This window comes from Euprymna scolopes, chromosome 26, assembly GCF_053919585.1.
Source record: "Euprymna scolopes isolate OS-2025 chromosome 26, ASM5391958v1, whole genome shotgun sequence".
NCBI classification, from domain to species: Eukaryota; Metazoa; Mollusca; class Cephalopoda; order Sepiida; family Sepiolidae; genus Euprymna; species Euprymna scolopes.
This window is the reverse complement of record NC_136507.1, coordinates 69,424,076-69,440,266: the sequence shown is the minus strand read 5'-3', so window position 1 is coordinate 69,440,266 and position 16,191 is coordinate 69,424,076. Positions and strand designations below refer to the sequence as shown.

General features: G+C 35.6%; 2 protein-coding genes across 4 annotated transcripts in view; one reads left to right on the top strand and one right to left on the bottom strand.

Moving 5' to 3' along the window:
- The window catches only part of LOC145248143 (hyccin-like), a 710,814-nt gene that overhangs the window by 37,302 nt on the left and 657,321 nt on the right, over positions 1–16,191 (top strand). For all 3 annotated transcript variants that reach the window (XM_080109963.1, XM_080109964.1, XM_080109962.1), the window contains exon 2: positions 12,967–13,064. In XM_080109963.1, coding sequence (XP_079966089.1) covers positions 13,023–13,064 — 42 coding nt within the window. In that variant the 5' untranslated portion in view covers positions 12,967–13,022. The remainder of the gene's footprint in view (positions 1–12,966; positions 13,065–16,191) is intronic.
- Positions 9,947–11,137, bottom strand: LOC145247834 (uncharacterized). The gene has a single exon (XM_080109460.1). The coding sequence runs from the start codon at positions 11,135–11,137 to the stop codon at positions 9,947–9,949; it is 1,191 nt and encodes a 396-aa protein (XP_079965586.1).

Sequence of the window (16,191 nt, the reverse complement as noted above, 5' to 3'; positions counted from 1 at the left end):
GATTCTTCGGATTAATGTTCTCATTTTGAGTGTTATCTTCATAACGTTTCAATCAATGAAACCTTTTACCTTCTTCAGATGTATTCTGTCGAACTCGGGGATCTGTCAAACTTGGGAATCTGCATGAAATTTCAGATGAAACCCTTTATTTAATCTGCGAGGACCCGTGGCATAGTGGATAAAGTACTTGATAAAATTCAGTCGTAAAGTTACACTCTTCTGGAGGTTAAAGATTCAGTCTTCAGTGCAGACGATACTCAAAATATAATTGCGAATTACTTAGAACTTCAACCTAGACATGGCTAATAGAACTAGAGCATGCTATCCCCGTGGATCAAATAAAGGGCTCCGTTTGAAATTCCATGCAGATTCCCGAGTTCAGCGGAAAAATTCCAGAGTTTGACAAGATACACTTGGAGAAGGTCAGACCAAAATGTTATGAAAATTAGATGAAGAAGATGAGAAGAGTAGCTTGAAGTATCTGAATAAAATGGATGAATTTCTATTTTCCACGTGAATGGCGTGAAGAGTTCATACCTTTTCAAGGGTTGCTATGGTACAAATGTAATGAAACATCTGAGTTTATGTGAATTCTTAGTTCATTTTCATTGTCTGCATCAGTATTCATTAAACCATCGTGCCTCACTCATTTTATTCTAAACTTGCTGTCCCTACCTGGAAATACCAGGGAGTGTACTTAATTTCAGTTCATTTTTTGCTGTTTTTTGTTTCTTTCTTTTTTTTTTTTTAATTTTATATTTTTGTTTGAATGAAAGGAAAGTAATTCTGTAATGGATTAATACAAATTTACTTCCCTTTTTGTAAAAAAAAAAAAAAAAAAAGATACTACACTTTTAACTCAATAAATCTGACCGGATAAATGATAGTGTTGGTACGATTAATCAGTATCAGGAATCCAAAACATCCAAACTTTCTGAAATATCAGAATCAGAAAAATTGTGTCTATTTTCAAAACTAAAAACGATTCTTTCAATTTTTTTTTTTTTTAATTGAATTTTCCATTACTGGTCTCAATGATAAATATTTATTGATTTTAAACTCTCAGTAAAACTAAAATCTATAGATCACCCCCATCCAGACGTATATTTTTATGTTTGTGAAAATATATAGGGTTTTATGGTAATTCGAAAAATAATAAAGCAAACAACACCTCTATAGCTGAATATTTAGAGATATTAAAAGAATCGGACTCTGTAATTGTATCAGAATCAGAAAAATATGGGAATCGTCCCATCACTAGTAAATTATTTTATGGAAAGAATTCACTGAAATTACATTTTATTTTGTTTAACAACATGGGCCAACGTTCAAAAATAAAAATAAAAATAAAATAAAATAGCTATTCAGAATGAAATATCGATTTTACAATATGGAACCTTTTGCTGACAACATTTGAGAACAGACTTAATTTTATATATTAGAAGGAAAAAAAAAATGGGTATAAATTGCCATTAGATTTATTATTCATTCTCTAAATGAGTCGTGTTTTATAAGTGCAAACCTCATGAGTTTATGGCTTGTCCGTGTCCATTGGGAGTTGCAGGTGGGTTCATAAAGGGTGTGTCTTTTATGTAATGGCTCTGAGAAAATGGACATTTGGACAATGGTTTATGGACTGGATTGATATTAACAGTGTAAATAAAAGGAGAACAGGGTTTTCTCATAAGCAAAACTCCTCAAAGTGTTAATCTATTCCTATGGATGTACATATGTGGGCAATGTTTAGTTCATTATGTCCAGTTTATGCATACGCACACAAACAAAAAATGTAAAATGATATAAAAAAAAAAAAAATGAATATGAAACTTTAATGAATAACTGGACATCCAATATATTAAAAGTATGTTTTTTTTTTTGTTTTTTTTTACTTTATTGTTGTTTCATTCAGTGTGAACAACGCTTATTCTGTCTCCTCGTGTTTTTACGTTTCCAACGTTTTTATGTGAAATTTATTATGAACATATACGTCTTCAACGTATCCACACGTAGAAGATTCTTATTACCGTTAAGTACACGTAATAGGTTTGTGGTTTTGGTTTATGGCATATCAACCTTCTTTTTTTTTCTTTTTTTTTTTCTTCGGGTTATTTAATGCCGAATCTAGTCATTTTTGAAAAAAAAAAAAAAATTATATCTTCACATATTTATTTATGGTGTTTAGTTTGGTTGTTTTCTAGCGGAACATTGTTGTTTTTAACTTTGGAGAACATGATTGAGTTTTGCAAAGAGAAAGGAGAAAACAATAACAGCAATGTTTAGCGCATTGTAGATCAGAAAGCCAGTCTGATCTGGTAGCACCCATAACGTCTTCATAGTTGAAAAGAGATTTTTCTCAGCAGTAACAAAAAATAACAAACAAAAAGATTTATTCAGAACAAATTGTTGGATTTCGTTTGTACATGTACAATTTTAATTAGAATTTCCATTCTTTTTGTGTGTCCATTCAAAGTTATAAAAGGGTAATTCCATGTAAAATCATCCGGATCATGCCATCTATATATATAAAAGCAAAAATGTATGTATGTATGTACGCACGCTTTTCCTCGATGTCCACAAAAGGCTTCTTTCAGAGAAGCGCTCGCTCGGTTCACAACTTCTTAAAACTTTTTATATCATCTATAAATTGTAATATCTCACACTTAACCACGGATCTCGCCTGTCTATTTAATTTTATTGACTTTCAAACGTTAATTATTCCACATTTCCCGCATCGGCATGCGTTACATTCGGTTTTCGGTATGAACAAAAAGCGAAACTCGAGCTCCCATTTCCCACCTCTCGGGAACTGGTACCCCCTTTCCATCCCCCCTCCCTCCATCTCCACATTAAAAAAACGGCCTTGTGCCTAATTTGCTACGTGGGGAAGCAAATAAATACAAACAGGCCCAGAGCCAGTGAACGTTTGTCGACTTCGTCATATCAGACGGGGGAGCGGGTTTTTAAAAACAAACAAACCGATTTATTGACCTCATTAAAAACTCACAAAATGCTAACTGCTGAATACCTATCGCCGTCACGTCAATCAAAAACGAGCACCTGTTTTTTTTTTTTTTTTCGTACTTTACTATTTTCCAACTGCGCGTCGTTAAGGCTTTGTTTTTTTTGTTTTTCACGGGCACCTGCTTTTTTTTCACACACACCTACAAACACCTGGGCAACGCCGGGTACCCCTCGCTAGTCTTATATAAATCTCACCTGTCTGTTTCAATGTATGTATGTATGTATGTATGTATGTATGTATGTATGTATGTATGTATGCCTAATCCTTCAGGGAGACTAGCCACCCTCCTCACCAAACAAGTCTGGTGGGGGAACCAGTTTAGTCGCCGGTGACCCGACCATGAGGCAGGTAGTACTGGGTTACATGGTACCAGTAGGATATGACATGACCTGACATAAAAACAAGACCTTCCAAAGGGCGAATGAACTCTTTTTCTGGGTCAACGGCCAACTAGCACCGTGTATATTTGTGTGTGTGTGTATATCTGTATTGGGGTAGAGAGGGCTCCTGTAAGACGTTGTGAAGGCAACCTTTCTAGGAGAAGCAAATCTCTGATTTAAAAAACCATAAAGCGGAAGACCAGTAGCCGCATTAAGCTGGTCTGCAGTTTAATTTGTTGCTGGCTATCTTGCTCTTGCTTGTTGCTGGATCTCAACATTTTGAACCGAGAGAGAGACTTAGCTGTCGTACAAAGCTAAGACTCTGTAACATCATATTTGTATAGATACTCCCTCAAACACTTGGGCTCATGAATTTTAAATGTCTGAGGGAGTGGCACTCGTCTGACAAGACGTTGCAATCATCATGTATGCCTAAACCTTTCGACAGAGGCGACAGATTTTCATGAGATTTGTATCGTTTTAAAGCTTGACCCTTCAGACGACAAATATCGAAAAATTGGCTAAAAACATTAATTCCTTCACCCTCAACTGGGCACTTTTCTACAAGGAGGGGTTCGAGCCTGCCTATTACCATTTTTTTTTTCTTTGCCCAACACACGGCCAACGCCGGACACCTAGTCTAGTCCATACTAGTTCAGATTTTCTTCAAACTTTACACAAATTCTGATATCACAAAAGACTAGACAATCCTGAAATTTTGTGCTTGTAACGCCAAGTGGTTTCCAAAATATTGCATTAGTAGGATTTCAAGTATGTTGTGAAAGGCTACAAAATCCTGACATCAGAAAATCACATTTTTGTGCATAAAATGAATTCTAGATTATCTAGAACATTAAAAAATTGGTACCAGAATTTTTTTATATTTTTTATTTTAACAAGGAATAAAAAAAGTCGCACCTAAAACTTCTAAAAATGAATTGTTTTTAAGTTATTGTACATGTTTACCTAACTTTGAGTATGGCATTATTTGGGACTATTTTGGCAACTGCTTGGAATTACAAGCTTGGATTTTCAGGATTGTTTAGTTTTTATGACATCAACAACTGCAAAAAGTTTAAATAAATTATATTATATATAGATTATTATTGATTTGATTTAGGTAAAGGGATATCGGTTGGATATAGATGGATGAATATCGATTTGATATAGATTTAGATAGATTCATGTTTCCAAAAAAGACAACTCTGATATCCCAAGATAAACCTGTTGATATAGATAGATGCATATCGATTGGATATAGATTTGATATACATAGATGGATATCGATTAGATATAGATAGATTTGATACAGATTTCATGTTTCTAAAGAAAAAGAAAACTCTGATATCCTAAGATAAGCTTGTTGATCGATTGCAAGCCATTACTAAAAAAAGAGAAAATCAATGCATTTCTGATTTGGGTCATTTGTATTTTATTTCTGTTCAATCTGGTGTTAAAGTCCTAAGTAGCCTTGATTGGCCGGAAGGAGGATGTGACGTGGATGTGGAAGGCAGATATTCACAGTTCTGTCTGCATAATAACCTTGTGTAGTCTGATTAGTGGTAGTAGTAGTAGTAGTAGTAGTAGTAGTAGTAGTAGTGTCCATCCCTGATTTATCCTATTTGGCTCATCCTACTCCTATTCTCAATTACTTTTTGATTTGATGTTATAATAAAACTAATATATTTGTCTATGCAAAGCTCTATATGTATGTGTGTCTCTACTGCTTACTCGCACACACTCACACAGATATATTTTTAAGGGAGGTTGTGTTTGATCAACATTGCTGGTGTGCTATGAAATAAAATGCTGTTTTGTTTTTAAAACCCTGAAACAGTCTTTGATGGTAAACGACTGATGATCCCTAAAATAATACTAGAACTAGTTTAAATTCGTGAAAGCAAACTAATGCAGTGGTTGAAAGAGATTAATTGACTTGCAAAGGTATTTTCCAACGAAGGACTTCAGATTAAAAGATTTATTTTTGTCTTATAGTTTTAGAGGTTGCAAAACGTCCAAGACACGCATGCACATGCACACACACGCACAAGCCTAAACTATGGGTTAAATAGTAGAATATACTAGAATATTCAACCTTGGTAGGGAAGCATTCCTTGAAGATTTTCTTTCTTTTTTTTTTTAAAGTGCTTCAGACAATACCTAAAGCCACTTTCTTCTTATGAGACGATCACCAAAAACGTGTCTCTTTGTCATCATACAGAAATAAGTCAAATACTGTTGGACATTCACGATTGAAACTCGGTGGGCAAGTCAGACATTAAATTAAATTTCTTTTTGTTCTATACAGTTTGGAAAATTATAGCTTACTAATCAAGCATAAGCGAAATACTGCCTCTTTTTCCTTAGAATTTCACCCCATTTATGTTCAGTAAGTTTTGACACTTCAACTGGTCTATCTCGTTCTCTTCTATAAAACACACCACACCTCTTGTGTCTTCTTCCCTGGTTTCCCTGCGCTGGTAGCAGAGAGAGCGCACCTTTTGTTTCTTTGAGGTGAGGTTGTTTGTAGCATTACTATTACAATTTGTACCAAGTTGAATTGCTGTTTTGAATTGTTGTTTTAGAGTGTTACCCTGTACAAATGATATCATTATTGTTAATCTATTATATAAATCTCACCTGTCTGTTTATGTGTATGTATGTATGTTTATTTGTATATCTGCCTAAAACTTTCGACAGAGGCGACGGGTTTTCATGAGATCAGTATAGTTTTGAAGCTCGACCTTTCAGACAACAAATATCGAAAAATTGGCTAAAAACGTTAATTCCTTCACTCTCAACTGAGCCGTTTTCTACAAGGGTTTTTTTTTTTTTTTTTTTTTTTTGCGTCACTATTTTTGCAATTCATTGTATCGGTTGGAATGACTTTACTAATATAAACGTTCTAAACTTCCGGTCACATCATGGAGTAGGGGTAAGACGTCAGGGTTTTTTTTTTTTACTTTCTTTTCCGCCTTCGTGTCATGGGTTCGAGCCTGCCTGCCTACTACGACTTTTTTTTTGTTTTTTGCTCAACACACACACGCCTCCAAACACCCGGGCAACGCCGGGCACCTTGGCTAGTATGAAATAAATAAGGTCCAGACAGGAATGTAATAAAAGCAGGATGTTTATTTTAAGTGTGAACACGAGCGGATTATCTCAAAGACAATGCTAATAAAAAAGATAACACCTCGTTCCCCTTTGCCTGCTGGCGGCACTCTCTTAATACAAGGGGAGCTCATCAGTTTTTCCTTGGTCAGGATAAATAGGATGGGATATCAGTAATTATATTTGTTATTACTGAGTATCTTAACTTCACATTATAAAAAAGACGACCAACTATTCAACCATTTTACTGTTTATAAACTAAATGTTTATAAACTAAAACGAAAGAAACAAGATTTAATGATCAGTTTTTTTTACTGATGACATCACGCTGAATTCAGTTGATGTAGATAATTTTGCAAGAACATAGTCTGACTTTAGTTTTAAAATCAAATTCAAGAACACAGATGTAATGTGCACCTTATGTGCTGAGGCTGAGATAACTGAGTTTTCATCTCGACTGTTAAGTTTGTATATTAAGGTAGTTCTTGATGTCTACAGATTTTCCAATGCCAATCTCTGTACTTAGCCGATTCTTTAACACTGTATGGGAACACACAGGCCTGTTCATATGAACAAAGATGGCTGCCAGAACAAACACGATGTTGAGTCTACGAACTATTTTTTTTTTACTTCTTGCAGCATTATATTGTCATGCATTGTTTTCTATCGAAGCAGTGAATTTCTAATTTTTCTGAAGAGTATATGCACGAAAAGAGACGGTATTGACATGATAATGACCGCTTGTTTCTGCATAATGAAACGGATCTGTAAAAAATGTATGGAAATTTTAACATGCTGGGAGAGCTGTTTTGCATGAAAAATAAATATTTGGATCTTGGAATATAACTATACTGTTATTCTTATATATATATATGAAAAGATAAAGAGATAAGGATTAAAGTTATATTAGAACTTTATTACATTATCATGTTAATAAGGTTAAGGATGATCACAATAAGTGAAAGGGAAATGAGGAGGGGGAAGCCTCTTTACGCCATGGCATTTCAAAGCTAAATGCTTCTCATGAACCTGTATAGATAGGATTGATTAGAAGTGGTTGAGATATTTTGGGGAGAGAGGGTAATAAATTCCTTATTGAACATATCCAAATAGTTGAGAAGCTCAACCCTAGAGGAGCTGAAAAAAATAGACTCTTCTGTTGGATCCTGATGCTTGAATTTCAGACAATTAAGTTGTCCCAAATTTACGCAGTTGATTTGTTTATAGTGATGAAAGCTTTGTGTAGAACCATCCATTTCGGAACCACCGATAGACTGTTTGTGCAACTGATTGCGGCAAAGACAGAGCAGATGGCAGACCTCCAGGTTTTACATAAGAATATCCCTTCTAGATACATGTGTTAATGAAGACTGAGGATACATCTGTCCCAGTAATTTTAAACAAACCCTCAGATACTAACCTGGAAATTTCTACATCCTGGCACAGTACATACAGCACTAGGTGTAGCAGAATTTTTGTAGGAATTTTTGACACCCCTAACACGAAACTGCGAATAAAATTTTAAAAACTCGTAATTTCTCTTTTAAAAGTGGGTTGTTTATTTTCTTTATGGATTATACTTCCAAAATAAACTATTAAAGTTGTATAAAAAGTTATAGAAATATTATTTTTTTATTTTTTAAAAAACAGTAATGAAATTAATTGAATTTTACGAGCTCAGTATTTTCCAATTTTTAAACTTAAAAAATCTATCAAAATTTTTCTATTGATTCTATTTTTACGATATTTTCAGTGTCAGTGTGAAATTTTATGCTCTTTTCAATAAACCGAATATAATATTTTAGACAAATGTTTTTTTTTTAATTCACGCCCGTCTATTAAAAAGTAAGTAAAAGTAAATAATTTACTCACAAAATTTTATATATCACAAATTGAAGATAAAAGATCAATAAATAATATATTCAAATTTAAAACAAAAAAAGTAGTGTTTTTTAGAAATTTACCTGTAAAGTCCGAAGTTTAAAACCTTTTTTTTTAACAAACCATGTTGCTTGTTTTTTTGTTTTTTTTTTAATGAAACCTTGGTCCTTGCTCCTTTTAATTGAAAAATAAATAGGGGTTGAATTACATTTTTCGAGTAGTTATAAGCTTGGAAAGAAAGGGGGTCGAATTAATTCACGCCTCTCATTTTGAAATGTCTATTAAAAAGTAAATAATTAATTTACTCATCAAAGTGTTATATATCACAAATTGAAGATAAAAGATCAATAAATAATATATTCAAATTTAAAACAAAAAAAAGTAGTGTTTTTTAGAAATTTGCCTGTAAAGTTCGAAGTTTAAAACCTTTTTTTTATTTTAAACACGTTGTTTGTTTATTTTTTTTTGTTTTTTTTATAAATGAAACTTTGGTCCTTGCTCCTTTAATTGAAAAAAAAAATTAGGGCTTGAATTACATTTTTCGAGTAGCTATAACCTTGGAAATACGGGGTGGAATTATTCAATATTTTTCACAAAATTTCTGACACACCTAATACAGCACTAGTATTCACAAATAGTCACCCATCTGATGCTGGCCAATTTCATTTTTGCTTAACTCCAATGATCTCATGAGAACTGGTGTGCCAATGGGATTATGCTGTATATAAAATGTAATTCGATTTAATACCAACCAGAAAATACTTTGTTTGCATCAGAATTATTTTCAAACAGCCACTATCTTATATATATAATATGAGAGATAGAGAATGTGTTCCAAAGATCAGGTAGGAAATGTCAAGTGCGTAAGCTCAGTGTGGAGCAGAGCACACATAAGGGTAAAAGGAAAAAAATCCAACAAAACCATAGTCCAATCTCATAAATTTATTTTAACCCAGTGTGTGCCACCTCAGACAAGATGAACTAGTCAGGCTTTAGATGAGTAGCACACTTTTCCCTAGTCGACGAGGAATGGGCGAAGAGACTGACGATCTTGATGTAGTCAGAGTGCGTCCTCCAAGTTCCACTAAAGAATGCTGAGCGTTCTTTTTCACAACATGAGCAGGGACAATCAAAATTCTGATGTTGAACTTAATTCAGCCGCTGACAGTTTCTTCCATTTATATTACAATGTGCGCTGTTAAGACTATTCTCATCTGCGCAAAAACTGAAAGGTCCCATTTCAAAAAGTATTTGCTCATAAACAACTGTAATTTAAACCTGCTCGACATGCATTCCTCTCCCCCACAAGTTCACGAAGAATTTCGGGTGAGTGACGTCAAAAAGAATGCTGTTCACTCTACACGCTGAAACAATAGAGAAGAGGGTTGGTTAGCTTATGTCCTAGGTGATGAGAGGAGACATTTACATTAGCTATCTCCCCCACCCACGGTGAGTTTTTTGCGGGCACGACAAAAAAATTCTGTACAAAAGTCCTCTGAAGCTATATACACTGTGATGGAATCACTGGTCTTGGTTTCGCCGGGGCCGCAACCTACTCGCTGGTGCAGTCTCTGAAGCACCAGGAGCATTGTGGCATCAGTCGGCTCAAGGCCCTGGGAGCCTTCTTGGCAATTGTATGCATGTTCTTGGGGGTGGTGTCGTTTCCAGCTCCAGCGTTCTTGGGAGTGGCAGAATCTCTAGCTGGGTTAGAAGTATGAGGGGTAGTTAGAAGGATCTCAGAAGGGCTCAATGGCACGTCATAAAAATCTTTATTGCTGGACTTACGTATGGGACTATCCGTTGGATTACTAGCATGGACTTCTGGCAGGGTGGCAGGAGAGTCCTCTGATGCCCCTGGTATGGTGCTGACAGAGGCGTCTTCCGGCAGCCTGGTGACTGGTAGGAAGGACTCTATCACGTCTTCATTAGTTGTGGTTCTAAAAGGCTTGAATTTCCGAAAGTGTTGTCGGTTTCTGAGCATAAGTCTCCCAGAGCCATCTATCTTGACCACATATTGGTGAAATTGTCTCACCTCCACAATGGTGCCTGTTCGTTGCCAGCATTTAGGGTGATTTCCAGTTAGGTTTTGAATATACACGTGATCCCCCACGCTTAGAGGGGGCAAAGATCTTGTATGCTCGCTCCACTTTTCATGCTCAAGGGAATGACATTTTGCTATTGCCTTCTCCCTGTTTACAAGCGTTTCAGACCATGTGGGGTGGGGGCAGTACCGACCCATTGGAATCGGGATGGGATCTCTAATGGGTCGTCCGAAAACTATAAGAGCAGGAGATGCCTTCGTCTCTGGGTCGATGGAGTTGTGGTATATTAGCATCATCCGTTGAAACTTGTCCACTTTGATGGACCCGCCTGCTGAGGTGTTATCCATCAGCATTCGTTTGACAGTTTTGACTGCAATTTCTGCTCTGCAGTTGGCGTGAGGGTTGGCAAGAGAGGTAAGGCGATGGTAGACTCCCCATGATCGGAGGAAATCCTGAGTTTTCCCAGCAGTGAACTGGGGTCCCCCGTCAGATGTCAGCTCCTCAGGCACTCCGAAAGTCACAAAGACTTCTCTTAGGCGCTTGATGAGGCCATCTGCGCCATTCTCTGCTTGGAATACCATCGGCCAGTTGGAGTACCAGTCGACCACCACAACATAATCATGGTTGTTGTGTGTGAAGTAGTCGCTGGCGATCTTGCGAAACGGGTACTCTGGAGGTGCAGCATTAAAAGGTGGCTGCATAGCATTAGACTTTGCAATCCGATGGCAGTGGGTGTAATTGTCCCTGACATGTTGGATGTCAATGCTGATATTGGAACCAGTGGAAACCAATGCGATTTAGTGTAGAGTAAACAGCATAGATGAGTAGCACACCTTTCCCTAGTCGACGAGGAATGGGCGAAGAGACTGACGATCTTGATGTAGTCTGAGTGCGTCCTCCAAGTTCCACTAAAGAATGCTGTTCACTCTACACTCTGAAACAATAGAGAAGAGGGTTGGTTAGCTTATATCCTAGGTGATGAGAGGAGACATTTACATTAGCTAGTCTAAAACCTTAAGCATGTCAAATCGTTTACATATTTAGGGAGTGCAGTGAATTTACATGCTCTGCCGAGTGATGAAATTGTTGACTGAATAACTAAACCATTTAATGCCTTTTTGAACTTTGCCATCACCTGTGTAATGATAGAGATATCGGATTACACACAAAGATTGAGACTTATAAAGCTGTTGGTCTCTCAACGCTTTTGTTGGCCCCCCCCCCCGGACAAAAGGTTGGTGGGCCTGTAAATTCACCCTCGTCCGTTTGCCTCCCTAGGGGTGCCTTTCGGGTTAAAATGGCTAAAATTGACATTTTTGTGCTTATTAAAAAAATGATGCATTGGATTTTTATAAAACTTTCTGAAAAGTTGTAACTGATTTCTATATAATTTTGTTTGTTCTATACTTCGCGATAACTCTTGGGTGTGCCCCAGGGACTCTTTTAGGGCTAATAAAAACACTCCATTTTTTGGACTATTTTACCATATTTATCCAAAATTTTCTGTGTATGTCTATTTAGCAGTTTTGCACGGTGCTGAACTCAAATATTTTAAGGCCTTGGGGACTTTTGAGGTAAATGTGGGAGGGGCAAATGATGGACTTAGTCATTTCTTTTTTTTGTATGGTGCAGAACTCAAATTGACATATGTTAATGCCTAAAACTACACTGTTTGCTCATTTTCACCAGGATTTGACGTTCCCTGGGGACTTTTGGGGTTAAATGGGGGGGTGGCAGATGCTGAACTTGGTCATTTTTTTATGCCTTGTTCACTGTGCACTCACAGGGGACCATGCATGTGTCACTTGTTTGAATGTGAAACTTTGCTACTCCACCGGTCACAGATAAATCAACTTACTGTATTCCATAAACGATCTCTTCATTCTATATGTGACTACACTCTTGAAAATAAAGCCCCAAATTATGGATTTCTTGAAAAATGTAAGATTGAGGTTATCAAAACGTTCCTTATCCAGTCACAGTTTAGATGGTCTGGCCATGTCGTTAGAAATAGTGATGAATATATACCAAAATTTGAGCTTAAATCGACCGGAGAGTCCATCATATATATATATATATATATATATATATATAGCCTATTCCTAACCAATCTTGTTCAATAGTACATCTGGTTGTTTATTACACTATGCCATTTTTTTGTATATATTTTTCTAATTAAACTTAGTTGGACAAATATAATTAAACCCCTTTTTTAAGATTGCGGCTATTTGAAAATAATTCTTATCTGGACAAAGTATTTTCTAAAAGGGAGCAAATTGAATTACATTCTATTCTTTTTAATAGCGTGCTGCAGTGATCCAAAAGCAAAATTGATGAATCAGAATTAAATATTATGTAGGAAGAAAGCTATCGATAACAAAGGGACAGACTTTATTTTATATTTTAAATATAGATATAGATCAATTGTAAATAAGCATATTAGTGTGACACAAAAAAACATATTCTCACATAAGATACGTCTAAGAAATTGTTATTTTCTCATTTATTTTGTTTGTTTATTTTTTTTCAGAGTTCAATTATTCAGTGCCTTAGGGTGAATGAATTCAGGACTTTCTTTATCAAAAGATGTCTTCAAAAGTCATCAGGGAATGGCTGGCTGAATATAAGGCAAGTACTTTTTTTTTCCTTTTTTTTCTATTGTTTAATAGTTTTGTTTGTTTACCAAGCATCACTTCTCCTTCCAATTGCATTCATAGAAGGAGAAGTGCATCACTTTGGGGTGCATCTGCTACTAGTCTCTCGCTCCTGGACAGGGTCCAAAAGAGAGTAGCCAACCTAATAGGTCTCGAACTGTCATCTAAACTTCAGCCCCTGTCCCACCGACGAAATGTTGCATCTCTCTGCCTGTTTTACAAGTATTTTAATGGTGGATGCTCTGACAAACTACAAGCCCTTGTACCCCTCGACGAAGATACCCCCGACAAACCCGACATCCCTAGATGTAAGAAAGCCTGTTACTCTAATAGCTTCTTTCCCAAAACTGCAGGACTTTGGAATTCTCTTCCGGTTTCTTGCTTCCCCAACTGTACTGACATGCAGAAGTTCAAGTGTAATGTAAGCAGACATCTTGCTACTAAACACCCTACATAGTACCCCTACAACTTAGGTTCCTGATAGTAGCCCCCTACATCAAAGTGGCAACGTGCCTTGTTTGGGGTGAAAGTGTAATAAAAAGGTATCTTTTATGTCCAACAGTACACATGATTAACCTGGGTCCCAACACCTTCTATTCATGATGTTTCTGAATTTTTGAGATGAGGATTGGTTATTCATATCATTTCGATTCATCGGACTACTATTCTCATCTTGAGTGTGATTTTTCACAACGTTTTGGTCGATCTAACCTCCACAAGGACCCATGGCACAGTGGTTAGCGTACGTGAAAAAATCAATTGTAAAACTTGATATTCTCCTGAAGGTTAAAGGTTCAATCCTCAGTGTGGGTGACCAAAAGGTACAATTGCGAATTACTTGGCTGACGGAATAAGAGCATGCTACCCCTGTGAAGTAAATAGGATTCCACTCGAAATTCCATCCAAATTCGCGAGTGACAGAAACATTCCCAAGTTTAACAAGATACATGTGAAGAAGGTCGGAGGTTACATTGGCCGAAACGTTGTGAAAATCATACTCAAGATGAAAACATTAGTCCCATATATCCAAAAAATACAAACTTTCTATTCTGTGTGTACATCATTCCTTGCCAATTGTAATTCTGTACTCAACAAAAAATGTGTTTGTTCTCTCTTCAATCACTGCTCGGCTTTAAAAGATTCATAAATATTTGTTTTATAAATAAACGAGTAATGAGCAGCAGCGTGCATTATTTTCTAGTACTTAAGGCCGCTTGGGACATTTCATTGAAACAATATTGTAAATTAGCAGAACCCATGAAAATTTCATCAAAAAAAAAAAGTTATATTGAATTAACAAATACGTTTTGATAAAGCTGGTATTTTTTTCGGATACCGCAAAGAATTAGTTTTTTAGACAGAAAAAACAGTAACACGCAGAAAATATGAGTTTATTAACATTCATATGAAAATAGTGTCCATTGTATTTTCAATATAGAACTGACTCAAATGAGATAAATTAATAAGTACTAACAAATACTTGAAAAGTTATTGTGCTACATAGTTCAATACAAATCACAGTATAAGAGACAATTTTTAATTCACTCCTTTAGTCTAGCACCTCTTGAAAATGTTTCTTTCAAATGGTCCCTCTTTTACATAACATTTCACAGACTTCTTTTCTGGTGAAGAACCACTGCACATCAAAATTACTATGAGTTCTTTCATCAAACCATTGAATAATGATCATATATTATTTTGATGATATTCAAAGAAAGATCACTCTCATATTCTTTTCCATGGTTGCCAGATTGGCCTTTTTATAACCAAATTTAGCCTTTTTCAAAGCATAATGTATAGACTAACTAAGGAAGTAACGAGCATAATATGACATAGATAGAATAATTTGATTTCTAAAACCTATCTAAAGAAATAAATAGATTAATATTTATTTAAATCAAATATCTGAAAACTGGCATGGATGGAGTGATGTACAATTTTTTTTATTAACAACATAAGCAGCCAATGATATGAAGTTGATTAATAAAACATGGTTTGAGTTCAACAATATCACGAGCCAGAATAAGTAATTTTCAATAAGGTGGTTCAAGGAAGAAAAGAAGAAATTGGCAAGTTTGAAATAATGCTTTTGTTGGTGTGTCAAGCTAAAATTTGGACTGGCATTTTTGATGATGTGGCAAGCTCAAGTTTGATCTGACATTTTAGTTAGTATATCATTCTCAAGATTGAACTGACATTTTTGTTTAGTGCATGAAGCTCAAGTTTTATCTGACATTTTAGTTTGTATGTCATGCTCAAGTTTGAACTGGCATTTTTGTTAGTTTGTCAAGCTGAAGTTTGAACTGGCATTTTTGTTAGTTTGTCAAGCTGAAGTTTGAACTGGCATTTTTGTTAGTTTGTCAAGCTGAAGTTTGAACTGGCATTTTTGTTAGTTTGTCAAGCTGAAGTTTGAACTAGCATTTTTGTTAGTTTGTCAAGCTCAAGTTTGAACTAGCATTTTTGTTAGTTTGTCAAGCTCAAGTTTGAACTAGCATTTTTGTTAGTTTGTCAAGCTCAAGTTTGAACTAGCATTTTTGTTAGTTTGTCAAGCTCAAGTTTGAACTAGCATTTTTGTTAGTTGTCAAGCTCAAGTTTGAACTAGCATTTTTGCTAGTTTATCAAGCTCACGTTTGAACTGGTATTTTTGTGTGTCCAAGTCATTTGAACTGGCATTTTTGTTAGTTTGTCAAGCTCAAGTTTCAGCTGGCATCTTTTAGTTAGTTAAGCTCAAGTTTGAACTGGCATCTTTGTTTGTGTGTTAAGCTCAAGTTTGAAATAGCAATGCCTTATTCTGAAAAAAAATAAACAAGGTATTTTGACCTGAAGGTCTGTCAATTTGATCACAAGTATCACCATAATAAATGAGGCTTGATCTGATTTAAAAAATACCCTAACACATCACTCATTATATTTGGGGCCTAAGTAATAAAACAATAACTGCTAGGTAAACTTAGACTTTCTCTCTTCCCAACAATCGCTTTTATGAACGTTATTAAAAAAAAAAATATATCAACAAATGAAATTGGGCTTTAAAAATCTCTTTAGGCTTTTATTCTTTCTTTTGAATATGCATGTACACACGTCAAATAATGACCACCTCT